The following is an 18,141-nucleotide window of genomic DNA, read 5'->3' on the forward strand; positions in this document are numbered from 1 at the left end:
GGTACCTAACAAGCATTCTTGTTAGTTACTTCTAGAACAAGTAGTAGTAACGTGTGTATAGTTCTCTCTCTCTCTCTCTCTCTCTCTCTCTCTCTCTCTCTCTCCCCCACCCCACCCCCACCCCCACCCCCACCCCCACGTACACACATATAAGTGTGCTTTGTCTGTGTGCCTTTGTCTTTGTGTGCTAATACTCTAATAGGCAAATATATGTGCCTGGTTTCTGTCATACTGTAGATGCAATAAGTTTCTTATATCCCTACTTCAGTAATTTCCCAGTATACAAATGCCTTCTCTTTCAATGCACATGTTATTTTATACCAAGTGATAGTAAACCTTTTCTACACCAATTTGGGGAGAGCACAGCCATCCGCAAACCATTACAAGACCATCCTCAATAGGCTATTCCAGAAGTAGGAAATCAATAGGTAATTGGAAGTTCAGTTTCCCCAACCAGGAGAGTGACCACAATTTCTGATGAGCAAACCCTTATATCTTTTAGATCCAGTCAATTTTTTGCAAAGGATTATGAAAAACAACATGGAACCTATGATGTTTTAATTTTTTAAGAAGAGTCTTTATGATTGAGAAGCGCACTTCTCAAGGAGCTCAAATATACCTTTATGAAAATAAGGAGTTAATTTACTCGGTTTTAATGTTTTGCTAAAAAAAAATATCAGCTACCTAAATATGTGGAATATTATATTGGTCAAGGGATAAAGCGTGTTCATTCATTCTATTGACCAGAAATGGTACAGCCCATAGGGTTCAAAGCAAGACCTGAAACACAATGCAGGAAGGAAAATGTGATGGGTCAAGTTATAGGGGCCTGTATAAGCCACCATAGCTAGCCAAAGGGAAAAAAGATAAATAGTTTACGGATGGCCATCTGAGCGTGTTATCTAAACCCATCTGAGTGTCTTAACAGTAGGCATGTTAGATGAGTTAGCTATGTCAGTTTATGTATGAGTTGGTGGTTGAGCTAGAAAAGCTCTCTTATGCCATCAACAACCCAGTATACCATCACCTCACTTGAGAGTTACTTGTGAATCTCAGATGCCCAACCTTATCCAGTTTTAAGTGGCATAAGGGTAGTTTTCTGAGTGTTTTTATTTATTTTTAACAACCTAATTCACAGAAAAACAGGCTAAAGGCCAAGCATAGTGGTTGGGTACCTTTCTCTCAATGCACCTATGTAGATACCTTTATCTAATTACTTGTGGAGGACTGTCCTCTGAAAGTTGTGGAGAAGGAATTACACTATGCACTATTTATGTGTCGGTATATCTGTACTGGGTATATTCGGCTGCAGAAATTACGTGAAAGATAGTAATGTATTTTCTTGTTTGAGCAAAATTATTCAGTATGAAGTAATAGGAATGTTTAACACAAGTGTCATGTGAAGTGAAGTAGGAGAATTTTCAGTCTTCTCAACATGAATTCCACCTTCCCTTTTCATTTTGAAATAGACTTTTTAAATGACGAAAGATATTAATTGTGGGGTTGAATTTTTGTGATGAACCACTATCTGATTTTTTTATTGTTTTCCTGCATCTCAACTTGAATCCTTTATTGATTGTTATGGTTTCTTAAATCTCAGATCTTATCCCGCGTGAAGCTGTTGAGAAGTGGCTCACTTATCTTAGGGAAGAGTTGCCAGCTGTTGCCTTCAAGTGCAGCACCCAAGAACAAAAATCAAACTTAGGGTGGAAATCCTCCTCTAAAAAGTCAAAACCTAGCAACCTTTTGCAGACAAGTGATTGTTTAGGAGCTGAAACTCTTCTTAAATTGTTGAAGAACTATTCAAGAAGTCATGAGGTATATCATTGGTAGACTAATGATTTTTACATTACAATCTGGGCTTTTGTCACTTGAACTTGGGTTTTATGTTATAACGAGCCATCAAATTGTTCCAAGTATAATTGTGAGCCATTGTCTTTGGCAGATCAAGAAGTCGATTACAGTGGGTATTATTGGCCTGCCTAATGTTGGTAAGAGTAGTCTCATTAACAGTTTGAAGAGATGCCGTGTCGTCAATGTTGGTTCCACCCCAGGGTTAACAAGATCACTACAAGAAGTTCAGTTGGATAATAATGTCAAATTGTTAGATTGCCCTGGTGTTGTCATGCTCAAATCTACAGAAAATGATGCCTCTATAGCTCTTCGAAATTGCAAAAGAATTGAGAAGTTAGAGGATCCAATTGGTCCAGGTACTGAGCTACTACCCCATTTTCATTTAAGTGTGTTTAAAAACTTAGCTCAAGTTCCCATTGCTGCATATTGCAACCCTTGCAATGCTTTTTTTTCTTTTTTGAGAATGCCTTGCAATGCTTTTTGCTTTTTGAATATTGTTTAAAACAAAGCTAACACAATCTCCTTTGTTGATCAGTGAAGGAAATTTTGAAGCTCTGCCCAGCCAGATTGTTGGTATCTATATACAAGCTTCCAAGCTTTGATACCGTTGATGACTTTCTACAGAAGGTGGCTACTGTTAGGGGTAAGCTGAAAAAGGGTGGTATTGTAGATATTGGAGCTGCAGCGAGAATTGTTCTGCATGACTGGAATGAGGGTATGTATTTGTATTCCCTTCATATAGGGTGCTAAGGACAAGACTCTTTTAAAAAAAAAGACGAGGCTAATTGGAGAAAAAGTGATTTGTAGATAAAGTCATATTGAAAACGTCAAATTTGATGCTATATCTTCATCATGTTACAGGTAAAATTCCATACTACACTGTGCCTCCTGCTAGGAGTCAAGAAGAACCTTCAGTAGCAAAAATCGTTTCAGAGCTGGGCAAGGCATTGAACATTGATGAAGTATACAATGGAGAATCTTCATTCATCGGAAGCCTCAAATCTGTTAATGATTTCCATCCTGTTGAAGTTCCTCCCAGTTGCCCTCTCAATTTTGATGAAAATATGGTCGAGGTTAGTAATCTGTACTGATCTTACCATAGCTATAAAATCCTTTTTCAATGAAAAAATAAAACAAGAAATTGGGCTGGATGATTTTCCAAATAAATTTGATTTTAACTGGTCTGTTTTTGACCACTGTTTTTTTGGTTATGAGATGCTTATTGGAGATATGAAAATATACAAACATGAATGGTAGCTTGTTCACATTTTGATTTTCTTGGTTCAAAGTGTGGCAAATGTTCTTTGCTGTTCGCATTCTGATTTTCTTTGTTCAGAGTATGTCTAACTGAACTACTTTTGCATATGATCGATTTGTTCAATTGGTTTATAGGAAGCCAGCTAATTTGAATATGAATTTTAATTACGTGGATGGTTATGCTAGTAAATCCAACCTACTTTATTTACTTTATTTGTTTTCATGCATCAGGATGATGCTGTACAAAGACCATCGAGTGAAGCGGATGGAAGTCCTAAAGATATGGTTGATGAAGACGATGACCAGTCCATGGCAGTTGAAGAGGATGAACCAGGAAAGGCAAAAGAAAAGACGACTACTAAAACTAGCAGGCAAAATGAGAAATTGTATGCAATTGATGGTATGCTTAATACAAAGAAGAAGAAAGCGGAGAAGAAGATGAGGAAAAAGGCCAAATCAGCTTCCAAGGATGCTATGGAAGATGATGATGATTATGATTTTAAGGTTGATTACGTCAAGAAGGGATCTGCAATGGATGTTACTGATGGCACTGGGGAAAATGATGAGGGTCAAATTACTGGTAAGGTACCTATGTTTGGTATTGGATTTGATGAACCGGAGGAAGAGTGAACTGTATTTCCAGAGGTACTCACAAGTAAAATTTTTACGCTATTATGTATTTCTCTCAATAGGGCTTTATGTTTCTTCTTTCATATTTCATGGTTATGCTAAAAGTTTGTGCGGACAAGAAATACTATTATCTATTAATCAAATCTCGATTATTTTTTCTTGTGTCTATTCAGTTTCATTGAACTGTTTCCTAAAAAGCGACACTTCTTTCTCTTAGGCCAACAGAATGTCTTACATGCTCAAAAGTTCTGTCTTCCACGAATCTATGTTCAACTCTTCCACACTGAGTCTTGTTTTGAACCTTCCCATAAGACTATGATGGGTATTCCGAGTTAAGCTTAGTTAAAGGAGATCCAAAGACCGACCCAATTTTGAAGCAGTCGAGCAACATTATTACTGTGAACATTTGGAGAAAGATGCATCATTAAAACAAGTCTAAACCATAACACCAGCTTGTTTTGCAGTAGCATCAGTTAAAAGTTTAACATCATCTGAGAAGAAAAATGGGAAACCATTTCGAGTGACTTTTACTGCAGGTTTCCATATATCAGCTAGACCCTTTTAAGGAGATGTCTGTTCTGTGTAGCATAAAGGAGATAAATGGTCTACACTGCTTTGAAACACAACTTGGAGTGAACTCATCATCAATTTGCCATTAAAAGTGGCTCTGCACTTCGATGTAGTAAGTAGTAACACATTTGCATAATGAGATCCATAATTCTCACAAAATTATGGGCAAGGGTAATAACATTTTACATAAATTATGACAAAAGCAACTCCAACAGCTTCTTTAAATCTTAACTTTTCTCTATTTAAGGGGAACAATTTGGTTATTTTTCTCCAACATATTTCCAATATTTTTCTCTAAAATAGGGAACTTGATGAGAGAGAGAACCAAATTCCCTATTTTTATAGCAAACTCTAAAAATTTTAGAGAAGGATTTAGGTAAGGATCATGAAACCTCTATAGCTCTGGAGTTCAAATATGAAGTTTATTACAACAAAAGCTTTGTAAACAATTAGATTGTGGATCCTTGAATTGTTAGCTTGATAGAGAGAAATGCATAAACTGATTGATAATCTAGGCCACCCACGCACCATATATGATTTTCCTGCCCTGCCTTACTTTCTTGTAACCCCAATCCTCATGAGGGCGACATAAGCAATTAACCTGTAACCCACAAGCATGATAACCAAAGCAATCACAGAGATCAGTTGTCCATCAAGTCCCACCATTTTTATAGATGGATAATCTGCAATCACGCAAACTCCTCCATTGTCACATGGATATGTCTCATCTGCCTTGTATTGAGACCCCAAGAGGAGTTTGTACGAGTAGTGCACGAACGAAAGGTACTTCAGCCAAGCTATAAACCTAGGCACTTGTTGAACAAAGAAGCCACCGACTAGTTGGAATGACAACATGAAGACTGTTCCAAGTGTCATGGCCAACTCATGGTCCATCACCAGAGCACCAAGAGCAAGTCCTAAGCCTTGAGCAACTGAAACACCGAGTAACAGAACCAGCAAGGCATGCAAGAAGTGTCCGACGGTGGGTTTTAGGCCTGTGCACCAGTACTTTATTGTGAGGAATAGGGTAGGAAGAACAAGTTCCATGGGTAGGTCAGAGACGATTTCCTTGACATGAAATAGGAGGAAAGTCTGTAAGTGCCAGAAGACCGCTCCTTTTCGAGCATCTTGTGCTCCGGGGGGAATGTTGCGATTGCATCTAAGAGAGGAAAGAAGCCCCAAAATCCGCACATAAAGAAGAAAATCCCAATCTGTAAACATGCATATATGAGTACAAAAAATTAGATTCTCAGTCAAGTTTTCTGCATATATATATAGGAAAAATATAAACTATGGCTATTAGCTTATTCTATACTAGCATTCCTACACGTGCTCGCGCGCGTGCGTGCAGAAGTGAGTTTTCTGTCAGTTTGATAATTATTGTGAAATTTTTGTTAGTTCGATCAATTATTGTACGATTTTTATAAACAACCGTATGAAATTCAAATAAAAATGACACAATTAAGTGAAATAATAATCAAAAACAAAGTCAACCCCACATAAATTCCATTTTGAAATAAAGTTGAACAATAATCAAAAGTAAAGAAACATTAGCACATTACATTGTATTTAGATAAGTTGAACCCATACATTGGATAAAAAGGGAATTAATTGTGAAAGTTTGCGGAAGTGCGGTTTCTGCCAGTTTCATAATTATCGTGTACTTTTTCTTAGTTCGATTAATTATTGGGCGGTCTTTATAAAAAACAACTCCCTGAAATCTAAATTTCTTTTTAAAAGAAAGTTGAACAATAATCAACAACCAAGATTTGTAGAATTAGAAACATATAAGGAGCATCCATCAATACATGTCATAAGTTGAATATCAGATAATATTAGAGTTAAGAAACATGAGCACATCACATTCGTTTTAAATATGTAAGTTGAACCCATAAATTGGATTAAAAGGGAATTAATTATGAACATTAACATGTTCAACATCAATTGGTGAGTGAATGAAGCCACAATATCATTTTTGTACCCTCAACCTCATTAAGACGAAAAGATTGTTTTTAAAATCCATAGTTCAAAGCTTAAAATGAAATAAGGGAACAATGAATGGAATGAACGGCCCCCCCCCCCCCAAAAAAAATCCCTTTAACATATAGAGATATGGCCATTCTAAGTCCCTCAAATTTGAACTAGCTCACTTCTCTTATTTTGGCAATTATATTGAACTGCGTAAACAAATATAGTGCACATAATACAGATAATAAAACCATAATCAGATGATGGTACTCAAATGCATAAACAGCCACGAATATTAAATTATGTTGGTTCTTGGCACGTGTGTTTCTGTGATTGTTGCATATGAATGTAAAGAATGAACAATTGCATGCCGAAAAGGGGAGCTAGCTCATTGATCAGGCAGATCCATTATTTCATTTATTTTCTTTAAGAATCATTCATGTCAAATAGCAGAATACATTAAGCAACCGTTAGTTTTTTTTTTTTTTTTTCTTGAAAACAGCAACCGTAGATTCTTATTCACAACAAAAAAATAAACCGCAGATTCATTTCATTTCTATTCTCAGTTTAGATATATCTGAAGTGATTGATGGTTAGTTACCTGATCCTGTAAGTGTGAAATATGCGATTTCCACCACAGTAGGGCGGTAAGCAGAGAGACTGCAAGCACCTCTATAATCTTGAGAAGAGCGAATGACCCGTGCTTCCTCTCCCTCACCCCTCTCCTCAATAATACACTGAATTGCTGCCACCATGTTGTTGGCCACCTCCCAAACTCCTGCTTAGTATTATCTTCTGCACCATCTGATAGTTTGTCCTCTGCAAGTTCCGCCTTCAGTTTCTCCGAAAGCCTCTCTCTATAGGCCACAACAATGCTTTGCATATGATCATCTATGGACTCATTTGCATCCTCCCCATCACTTGTCAACCCTACCAAAACATAGCATTCGATTCTGTATGTGAAACTTGAAACCAATGACCAAACAATATAGAAAATATCGGACTTCAATGAAATTATAGAGAAATTCTTAAAAGAAGTCGAAGAAACTTATTGTAGCATATATCAACAATTGCATGCATACATACCATTAGCAAGGTCCAAGAGGAAATCAGCAGGGTTCATGGGTACAGATGGGGAAAACCCTATGTCCGAAAAGTAGTCCATGACTGCAGAGACTTTGCCAAAATACAGAGCATTTCCTTCAGATAAAAGTAACAGCTTGTGAAACATGTAAAACAGCTTACTCGAAGGTTGGTGTATTGTCATCACTATTGTTCTTCCACCACTGGCTAACTCTGACAATGTCGTAACTGTTGGACTTTCAAAGTCTGGTTTTATATGTTCGTGTTCGTTAAGACTTCTTTTACTGGTTTGTTAATAAGTCCTATTTACTTGGGACTAGCAGATAGGATTTTGACTATTTCATTGTTGATAGTTACCACGTTTTAGGTCATGTAAAACGTGGGTTGTTTTTGCTTCGTTTCCATTATCATGTAAAGGCATATATATGCCAACAGTTGCTTTGAATTCAATAAGAACATTCTCTCAAAGTTGGTGTTTTGTAGCTCTGATATTGTGTTCATAACAGTGGTATCAGAGCCCCATCACAGGGGCCTGATTGTGTGAGGTTAAGAATCTGCAGAATTCTTAAGAAGAGAAACAGTGAGTGAAACACGAGAGAGAGAAAGAGAGAGTTAGGCAACAAGTTGAAGAGAACGAAGCATGGCGACAGAAGGGAACTTCGTTCAACCGGCAATCCCTAGGTTCGACGGATACTATGATCATTGGGCGTTGTTGATGGAAAATTTTCTCCGATCAAAGGAGTACTGGAGTCTGATTGAACATGGGATACCAGCAGTTGCAAGTGGAGTGGAGCCAACTGAGGCACAGAGGAAGGTAACCGAGGATCACAAATTGAAAGATCTAAAGGTAAAGAACTACCTTTTCCAAGCTATTGATCGAACAATCATGGAAACAATCCTCAACAAAGAGTCTGCAAAGAGCATATGGGATTCAATGAAACAAAAATACCAAGGATCCACCAAGGTGAAACGTGCTCAATTGCAGGCCCTTCGGAGAGAGTTCGAGATTCTTGGAATGAAAGAAGGTGAGAGTGTCGATGAGTACTTTGCAAGGACTCTCACCATTGCTAATAAGATGAAAGCTCATGGTGAGAGAATGGAGCAGATTGTTGTGGTAGAGAAGATCCTGAGATCAATGACACCAAGATTTGATTATGTGGTGTGCTCGATTGAAGAATCAAACAACCTTGAAGTAATGACTATCGATGAGCTACAGAGCAGCTTATTAGTGCATGAGCAGAGAATGAGAGGTCACAAAGAAGAAGAACATGCTCTGAAGGTCACCGGTGGACAAAGATTTGAAGCAAGGGAGGATGACAGAATTAGAGGAAGAGGTAGAACTCGTGGAGGCTTTAGAGGAAGAGGCAGAGGTCGAGGCAGACAATCATTCAACAAGGAAATCATTAAGTGCTACAAGTGTCATAAATTGGGGCATTTTCAATATGAGTGTCCTGATTGGGAGAAAGGGGCAAACTATGCTGAATTAGATGAAGAAGAGGAGTTATTATTGATGTCATATGTGGAGCTGAAGCAGGCAAAGAGGGAAGAAATATGGTTTCTTGATTCCGGATGTAGCAACCATATGAGTGGGAATAAGGAGTGGTTCTCAGATTTGGATGAAGGCTTTAGACAGTTTGTGAAACTTGGCAACAACACCAGAATGGCGGTTGTGGGGAAAGGCAATGTTCGTTTGCAAGTTAATGGTTTCACTCAGGTAATCTCAGAAGTATATTATATTCCTGAACTTAAGAATAACTTGTTGAGCATAGGGCAACTTCAAGAAAAGGGATTGGCCATTTTAATTCATCATGGGAAGTGTAGAGTATATCATCCTAAGAAGGGGTTGATTATGGAAACAGAAATGACTGCAAACAGGATGTTTGTTTTGCTTGCTTCCATGGTTGCTAAGGCTCCAACATGTTTTCAAACGGTCACAGAGAATGAATCTCATTTATGGCACTGCTGATTCGGCCACTTGAGCTTCAAAGGCTTGAGGACGCTTACATACAAGAAAATGGTTGATGGACTGCCTCCACTTAAAACTCCAACAAGACTGTGCACAGATTGCATGACCGGGAAGCAACACAGAGACTTCATTCCAAAGAAAAGCCTATGGAGAGCATCACACAGACTACAGCTCATTCATGCCGACATATGTGGTCCCATCAAGCCTGAATCCAACAGCAACAAGAGGTATTTGCTAAGTTTTATCGATGATTTCAGTCGTAAAACTTGGATTTACTTCTTACATGAAAAATCAGAGGCTTTTGCTATGTTTAGAAGCTATAAGGCTTATGTTGAGAAAGAAATTGGTGCATATATCAAATGTTTGAGAACTGACAGGGGTGGTGAATTTACTTCAAATGAGTTTGGAGAGTTCTGCAAGACACATGGTATAAGCAGACAACTAACCACAGCCTATACCCCTCAGCAAAACGGAGTTGCTGAGAGGAAAAATAGGACGGTGATGAATATGGTGCGCTCTATGTTGTCAGAGAAGCGAGTCCCCAAAGCATTTTGGCCAGAAGCTGTGAAATGGAGCGTGCATATCCTCAACCGGTGTCCTACTTTAGCTGTGCAAAACAAAACCCCAGAGGAAGCATGGAGTGGTAAGAAGCCTACAGTTGAGTACTTTCGAGTTTTTGGATGTGTAGCACACGTACATGTTCCAGATCAGAAGAGAAGCAAGCTGGATGATAAGAGCAAGAGATGTGTGTTGCTGGGAGTAAGTGATGAGTCAAAAGCTTACAGATTATTTGATCCAATTTCTAAGAAGATAATAGTAAGCAGGGATGTTGTTTTCGAGGAGAATGAATGCTGGGACTGGGGCAGAACTGAAGAGGAGATGAGACTTGATGTGTTAGAGTGGGGAGACAGTGAAGATGAAGAAGATAGAGGTGAAGACGAAGAACTTGAGGCAGAAGTTAATGAAGAGGAAGAAGATGGTGGAGTTAGCTCAAATGGTGGAACAGGTTCTCGTTCAAATTCAAATGGCACTAACTCACCTTCTAGTGAGTCAAATGAGGAGAGTTCACCAAGTTCAGATGAAGGGAGGGTAAGAAACGCTCCACCATGGATGCAAGACTATGTTACAGGTGAAGGATTATCAGAAGAAGAAGGACTGAATGCAATGATGATGTTGATTGATGCTGATCCGATCACTTATGAAGAAGCTGCTAAGAGCATGAAATGGAGAAATGCAATGAGTACTGAAATTGAATCCATTGAGAGAAATAATACTTGGGAGCTGACTACACTTCCAGATGGAGCAAAAACTATTGGCGTCAAATGGGTTTTCAAGACAAAACTGAATGAAGCTGGTGAGATAGACAAGTGCAAAGCTAGGCTCGTGGCAAAGGGATATGCACAGCAGTATGGGGTTGATTATACTGAGGTTTTTGCTCCGGTTGCAAGACTTGACACCATTCGAATGATAGTTGCTCTAGCTGCTCAACAAGGTTGGAATATATACCAGCTTGATGTAAAAAGTGCGTTTCTACATGGTGAACTTAGTGAGGACGTATATGTGCAGCAGCCTCAAGGTTATGAGAAGAGAGGAGAAGAACACAAGGTGTATAAGCTAAAAAAGGCGTTGTATGGGCTCAAACAAGCTCCACGAGCTTGGTACAGCAAAATTGAGGCTTACTTTGTGAGAGAAGGATTTGAAAAATGCTACTGTGAGCACACTTTGTTCACAAAGTCGAAGGAAGGAGGTAAGCTCTTAATTATCAGTTTGTATGTTGACGATTTGATCTTTACTGGTAATGATAAGAGCATGTGTGATGAGTTTAAGAAATCAATGATGTTGGAGTTTGACATGTCTGACTTAGGAAAAATGAGGTATTTCCTAGGTGTTGAGGTTTTACAGAATGATGATGGGATTTATTTGAGTCAAAAGAAGTATGCTGGTGAGGTATTGGAGAAATTTGGCATGAGCAAGAGCAATTCTGTAGAGAATCCTATGGTTCCTGGCTTTAAGTTATCAAAAGATGAGAATGGAGTCAAGGTTGATGCAACTTTGTTTAAGCAGGTGGTTGGTAGTCTCATGTACCTTACTGCAACCAGACCCGATCTTATGTATGGAGTGAGTCTCATCAGCAGGTTTATGGGAAATCCTACAGAGCAGCATTGGTTGGCAGCAAAGAGAATTCTTCGATACTTGAAGGGAACAACTGGTTTGGGGATTTGTTACAAGAAGAGAGGCTGCAAGGAACTTATAGCTTATTCAGACAGTGATTTTGCTGAAGATTTAGACGATCGAAAGAGTACTTCGGGGTATGTCTTTCTACTCAGTTCTGGAGCTGTGTCATGGTCCTCCAAGAAGCAGCCTGTGGTCACTCTCTCGACCACTGAAGCTGAATATATTGCTGCTGCGTCTTGTGCTTGCCAAGGTGTGTGGTTAAGGAGGATTTTAGAGAAGCTTGGTCATGTGCAGGACAAATGCACTACAATTCTTTGTGACAACAGTTCCACCATAAAACTCTCCAAAAATCCGGTCCTACATGGTCGAAGCAAGCATATTGACATACGGTTTCATTTTCTTCGTGATTTAGCCAAGGATGGAGTTGTGGAACTGGTTCATTGTAATACTCAAGAACAGCTAGCAGACATCATGACGAAGCCACTTAAATTGGAGGCGTTCTTGAAGCTTCGAGGCTTGCTGGGAGTGTGTGATGTTCCATACATAAACTGACTGCTTTTGCATTTCAGTTTAAGGGAGGGAATGTTGGACTTTCAAAGTCTGGTTTTATATGTTCGTGTTCGTTAAGACTTCTTTTACTGGTTTGTTAATAAGTCCTATTTACTTGGGACTAGCAGATAGGATTTTGACTATTTCATTGTTGATAGTTACCACGTTTTAGGTCATGTAAAACGTGGGTTGTTTTTGCTTCGTTTCCATTATCATGTAAAGGCATATATATGCCAACAGTTGCTTTGAATTCAATAAGAACATTCTCTCAAAGTTGGTGTTTTGTAGCTCTGATATTGTGTTCATAACAGTAACGATCATCCGAGCTGTGGTAGAATCGAGGCCGGAGGTGGGTTCGTCCAATAAGAGCAAGCTAGGGTTTACAAGCAACTCTTGCCCTATGCTCACCCTTCTCCTCTCCCCTCCTGAAACACCCCTCAGGAACTCATGGCCTATAATGCTGTTTCGGCACTGGCTCAATCCGAGTTGAGCTATAACCGATTCGGCTTGGGATGCCTTCTCTTCCTTTGTTAGAGTGTTTGGCAATCGGAGAAGGGCTGTGAAAACTAGGGTTTCGGTGACGGTTAGATGGGGATAGAGAAAATCGTCTTGGGAAACGAATCCGGTGTTTCTTTTCATTGCATTGGAGATGGTTTTGCCATTGTAGGTTATGGTTCCGGCGAGTTGGCCACTGAGACGGCCTCCTAGTGCGGTTAGGAGAGTCGTTTTGCCACTTCCGGATGGACCTAACATGGCTAGAATTTCACCTGGTTCTGCCATTCCTGTCACACCCTTCAGGATCACTTTCTCAGTCTCCTCAGTCTTTGGCCATAACATTCCTCCTATCATTCCCACATTCTTGATTTTGATCTTGTAAACCACCTCCTCAAACTGCGTAGGCATTATTTGTTTCAATCAATCAAACGAGAATTACAAAGCAAGATCAAAGCAGGCTGCTAGTGATGTGTGATATGATGATATATACGTACGTACCTTTAATGTGACTGGCTGAATTGATTTCCTAAAGATGCAGGGGGCTCTATCATCTGGGGAGGTATTGGCAGTCTGGATCTCTGAATCCATCATGTGTTGCTCAGTAGAAGCAACACTACTGGAGTCGAGAACTAATCAAAATGAAGAGAACTAGAGAAGTCCCATTTAGCTAGGGCTTCTTACCAAGACTTCCGTGTTTTTTGAAACTGACTTTCGTGTTTAAGAAGCCTAAATTCAACATAGATTACTGAACAAGTATTAGGTTTTTTTTTTTTTTTTTTTTTTTTTTTTTTTTTCGATGAACAAGCAAAATTGGTTGGACTCCCACTTTTACATGCATCTTTTCCCTGTGTATATCACATTTATGTTTAAGAATAGGCATGGAGGAAGAGGAGTACGCATTACTGATATAACTTCTCCATTTGGGTGTCAGTTTATGTACTATTAGGAATATGATTCTATGAATATGAAAATAGAGGTAAGATGACAGGTACATAACGTAGAATGCCAAAGAACTAAGGCAAACCATTCCATGGTCATTTGTCTTTTTTTTTTGTCAAAATTGATTGAAATATACTTCCCAAGTACACGAGATCTAGAAGAATTTTCAGTCACTATACTCAAAGCTGTTCTGCCCCTTTACAAAACAAAAAACAAAACCAAAATGAAACAAAACAAAAAGGATCAAGTATCATGAGTGAGACTGTTACTGAAGATCGTTCAGTACAATTTAGTGGTTAAATCAGGTTTTATCAGGTGCCTCACCAACTTGTGCTCATCTTTCTAACAAAAGGAACAAAGTTACTCCAGTTTTCGGCCCTAAAGATCTTATCATTCATCCTGAAATAAGTAAATGATCTTACAGCTTCCGCCTGTGAATGGTAACAGTTGGCATGTATTTGCCATAAACTAACCTGCAATGTGAAAAAGCAGAGCAGTGAATATTATTAGTTTTGAATCGATCAATCTCTACTCGTAAATAAGTGAATCCAAACTAGCCAACTTACACATTTCTACATCATATTTAGGCATATCTACTGTGCGTGTTATCCTAGATATGGTCAAAAGATGAAGCTTAGTTTTACTATTGCACAAAAGATAGATATACCTTGTCACATCGTTCATTGGTGTTTCTTCCAGTCAAATGTATTATCCTTTTCTTTGAAGCACTCCATATCTGTGTCAAATAAAATCATGTCAAAGCAAAGTAGAATCGGACACACACATTTGATCAGTAATTGAATGATCACAACAATATTCACCACCACTTCCACACCAGCAAGTGGTCTAAAACGGACCACACCAGCATAATCATGGCATTGGTCCTTCCTGTTCAAAAGATTAAGCACAGCATAGCTCTACCCATGCTAGGTTAAAATATCTGGCATGCTATGTGTGCCCGAAACAGCCTAATAAGGCCTGAAAAAACCGGCCGGGGGGGGGGGAGGGGGTGGAGTCTATGATCTTGTTCTTTCTGATTTATCTTCATTCTTCAATTTCTCAGTCAACATCTCATTGAATTCAAATCATAATCAGACTTGGCTTATATGAACTGCAATACTAAAAATCCCCATGAGACATGCCAAGCGTATCATGGAACTGTGTCTATATTGAATGTCGACGTCGACACCCAAACTAGCAGGGGATCCAAAGACAACAATATTGTCCAGAAGTGACACCCTAACTAGAAGGGACTTCATAGGCAACATAATAATCGAGCAACTAGCAGAAATATCCTAAGGAGAACATCAATGAGGCAACAAGCTACGAAGCTAATATTATTGAACGGCATCCAATACCTGTTGCCGTAATCCTTCTGGGCTGCAAAGATAGGATGCTGGTGATTCACTGTCCATCATCTCCAAGCAGCTGCAACAGGGATTCAGTATGTGAGTATTCCAGAATAAATCTACTAGTCATGAGCATAATACAAACATGACAACAAGAGTTCTTACGAAACATGCAAAGCAGCTCCATGACGAGACAAAAGTGAAGCAACAGGATCATAACCATCCCTAAGAGCAGTGTTGTAGTATCCAGCTGTGAGTTCAGCAGGGTGTGCTACTGTCTGGTACCACCAATATATTCCACCAATTTTAGCCACTAACAGAATAGAAGCTTGCTTGTCTTCTTGATACTTTTTCAAAATTTTGGCTGCCTTTGCAAGAATAGCATCTGCATGACCAAGCAAACAACCACTATACCATTCCTACAACGAGTTAAGCAGCTGTTAGATCTCTGAAGCCCCACCACAATTTTATTCAACCAGTTGCATAATAATGTCAATGAAAGAATGAGATATAAAAGCCTATGACATCTTCCTTGATTATACTCCTGTAGTAGTTCTTGGTACACTAACCAAAACCATTTTTTTTTGTTCAGAAAATGAAGTTACAATTCGAGTTTCTGAAACGATGTTATTCACCTTCACCTATATACATGTTTTGCATGACTGAGAAAACACTATCCCAAGGTATTCATAAAATAAACTGTTTTTGCATTTATATATTATGTGGTAGATCCAGGATGAATAAAAAACCAATTTAAGATGAACTTATATGGTACCCTAGGCTTCAATTAGGCAAAAAATTTAAAAGTATATATAAGAAACGAACTTGAATATATTAAAATAGAGGAGCAGAAAACTTCCATCAGTATCATACAAGGAAAAAGCACCCATAATCAGAAAGAAAGTTTTCCTCTCCCTCTTCAAAGAAAGGAACTCCAGATGGCATACTATTATAACAGCCTGCATTTGGTGGTCCCCTTTCTCCCCATTGAGGCTTCCCTTCCTCACATGCGGCCATCTTTAGGTTGTCCAGCCTAAAACGGAGACAAGGCAGTAAATAGAGAAAATCCAATATCAACCAAATTTCAATTAGAAATTGAAAGAGTTTTCAACCTACATGTACTGGTCATAGCACTGGAACTCGCCAATTCCAGGGAACTTCCATTTACCATCACCAAAGTGTGCAGGATACCTGCAGGCAACACTCCATTAGAACTATTGTACTGGCTTCACACTAGTAGTTCTAAGGTAACTGTCACATTACCTAAGTTCGCCAGAAGGACCAAGACCGACACAAATTTCCTCTATCACACTTCCAATATGGGATTCAAATTTCTTAACAAAGCTGGTCATAAAATCTTCATAACATTGAAGGGCAGTCCGGCCACAAAACAGAGGAAGGTGATCAACCCCTAGCGTAAGATAATCATCACTTGAAAACCCATTTTTGTCTCGATAGAATATATGCTTATTGCTAGCACCAATCTGTTGGGGTGGGGGAGCAAAAATAGGAGTATCAGCTTCTCAATCTTACTTCAGGATTTAAACCAAAGAAAAACATCTAAATTCATGATACAAACTAGGTGACATGCAATTAATGGAAAGTTATAGTTCTTTCACAACCAACCTAACTGTGCTAAATTTTTGTGCACACCAAAGATGTGAATTGAAAATTGTCAATAGAAACTCAGTACCAAAGCATATTAGTAAAGTGGTTTCTGGTAGATGCCTAACCTTATCTTTCTATTCTGTGAGAAAACTTGGACCATATTATTTGAATTGATAGAGGGGGATTATGAGGATTCTATCTAATACGTAATAACTTTGAAATCATAAGAAAAAACTCCTAGCTTAAACATTCAAATGGATTACTATTTACTTATTTGCCCCTCTTCAGTTCAGGTCTCAAGAAAAATAAGTGGATTTTATTTTAAATAATACAACTACTTTGCATTATGGAAAATTTTGAAATGACATTAACTAGCATGTAATCAGAATAGAAAAGTAACAAACCTGCATGATCCAAAGTGGAAGACTTACACCCACATATCTGCTAGAAGAAGAGTTTACATTTGAGTGAAAAGACAAGGCAACATGCACCTTCAACCCTGACTCAGAAATCAGCTTAAATAGCTGTTCATATAGAGACCAGTCATATGCAAGGGGAGAGAAACGTTCTACGACTCCCCACCAAACCTCAACTGCAACTCCATGGACACCTGCCAGCTTGAGCGCTTTCAAAGATACTGTCAAGGCCTTGACTCTGAAACAACAAAAAGTTAAGCAACATCTAAATATCACCAACAAAATAAATAGGATAGATGTAAAAATTAAAAACGAAATATACAATTGAAGCAACAATTAGAGATGTGGAAATAACTAAAATTGGGAATTGGGAATTGGGAATTGGGAAGGGATCAAAATAGTAAATTGCAATGTCCGGCATAACGGTCCTATGTCACTTATAGGACACAAACATTTTATCTTATGAGTAATACTTAACTTGGCCTCATCAAACACTCTCGAAAACATAATATGGAAAGGAGAAGAAATAATATATTTTACCTCCTAATCCTTGGAATCCCAGAACCATCTATGCAGAATGCATCAACAGGCATCATCACATAAATGGGAATTCTCTTATGTCTCGAAGACGACAGTATCGAAGGCCTCGGTTTCTTTTGTGCACTCATGCTACAACAAGACACAGCGTGTCTAATTAATCACCAATTTTAGTAGTATCACATTCACATATACATCATCAACATCCAAGTACAACTATCAACAATCCAAGTTCAACTATTAAACCCAATAAACAAGCTCAGATGTTTCATTAATACAAGCTTTGGGTTTTACTTTATTTGGCATTATCCATTAACACCATGAACCTTGGCCTTTCAAATATTAAGTAAACCCCCCAATACGAGATTAATACAAAAGCTCTGCAACCAAATGAAAAGAAACAAGAGACGAGAAATGGGAAATGTCACCTGAGTATGGTAGAAGCTTTTCCGGCGAGAGATGGGGAGCGAGTGAAGAGGGCGTGTTTGAAGAGAGGAATGCTGGAAACGTTTCGGAGATTGGGTTGTCTGAAGCGGAAGCGGAAGCTCCTTCTGGGTGAGCATTTGCAGACAACTCCACCATTCTCAGCCATTGCCATCGAGACCAAACACCCACTTCTCTCTTCTCGACTGGATCACTTGTAAGTTGTAACTCAGCAACCTTCTATTTTTGTTTTATTCTTTGTTCATCTTTTTTCCTCAATAGTATCTACTTACTTGCCTATTTATACTTTTCCTGGTGAACC

General features: G+C 38.7%; 2 protein-coding genes and 1 pseudogene across 3 annotated transcripts in view; 1 reads left to right on the plus strand and 2 right to left on the minus strand.

Annotated features, from left to right (window-relative positions):
* LOC101303188 (guanine nucleotide-binding protein-like 3 homolog) overlaps nt 1-3,907 on the plus strand; it is a 5,354-nt gene extending 1,447 nt beyond the window's left edge. Inside the window, exons 5-9 of the mRNA XM_004291760.1 lie at nt 1,601-1,818; nt 1,946-2,210; nt 2,390-2,569; nt 2,716-2,927; nt 3,343-3,907. Coding sequence (XP_004291808.1) covers nt 1,601-1,818; nt 1,946-2,210; nt 2,390-2,569; nt 2,716-2,927; nt 3,343-3,741 — 1,274 coding nt within the window. The 3' untranslated portion in view covers nt 3,742-3,907. The remainder of the gene's footprint in view (nt 1-1,600; nt 1,819-1,945; nt 2,211-2,389; nt 2,570-2,715; nt 2,928-3,342) is intronic.
* Nucleotides 3,908-4,863: 956 nt separating this feature from the next.
* On the minus strand, nt 4,864-13,135 carry LOC101300123 (annotated as a pseudogene). The gene is made up of 6 exons (XR_184169.1): nt 13,046-13,135; nt 12,362-12,943; nt 8,108-8,231; nt 7,366-7,608; nt 6,881-7,209; nt 4,864-5,522 (listed from the first exon to the last, which is right to left on the minus strand). The product of XR_184169.1 is annotated as an ABC transporter G family member 9-like (transcript).
* Nucleotides 13,136-13,624: 489 nt separating this feature from the next.
* LOC101303481 (inactive beta-amylase 4, chloroplastic-like) lies at nt 13,625-18,080 on the minus strand. The gene is made up of 10 exons (XM_004291761.1): nt 17,825-18,080; nt 17,400-17,528; nt 16,848-17,097; nt 16,099-16,319; nt 15,952-16,026; nt 15,709-15,868; nt 15,001-15,254; nt 14,845-14,914; nt 14,154-14,222; nt 13,625-13,959 (listed from the first exon to the last, which is right to left on the minus strand). Exons 1-10 carry the CDS (start codon nt 17,992-17,994, stop codon nt 13,807-13,809), a joined length of 1,551 nt encoding a protein of 516 aa, XP_004291809.1. The 5' UTR covers nt 17,995-18,080; the 3' UTR covers nt 13,625-13,806.
* Between the last annotated feature and the right edge of the window lie 61 nt (nt 18,081-18,141).

Source organism: Fragaria vesca, linkage group LG2, assembly GCF_000184155.1.
Source record: "Fragaria vesca subsp. vesca linkage group LG2, FraVesHawaii_1.0, whole genome shotgun sequence".
NCBI classification, from domain to species: domain Eukaryota; kingdom Viridiplantae; phylum Streptophyta; class Magnoliopsida; order Rosales; family Rosaceae; genus Fragaria; species Fragaria vesca.

Excerpts from the sequence above, each read along its gene's own strand:
- LOC101303481 (XM_004291761.1), bottom strand. The coding sequence starts at position 17,994 with ATGGCAATGGCTGAGAATGGTGGAGTTGTCTGCAAATGCTCACCCAGA. Across the intron at positions 14,223-14,844 it reads CAGAAGGATTACGGCAACAG|ATATGGAGTGCTTCAAAGAA; the intron begins GTATTGGATGCC and ends TATTTGACACAG. Across the intron at positions 13,960-14,153 it reads CCAATGAACGATGTGACAAG|GTTAGTTTATGGCAAATACA; the intron begins GTATATCTATCT and ends TTCACATTGCAG.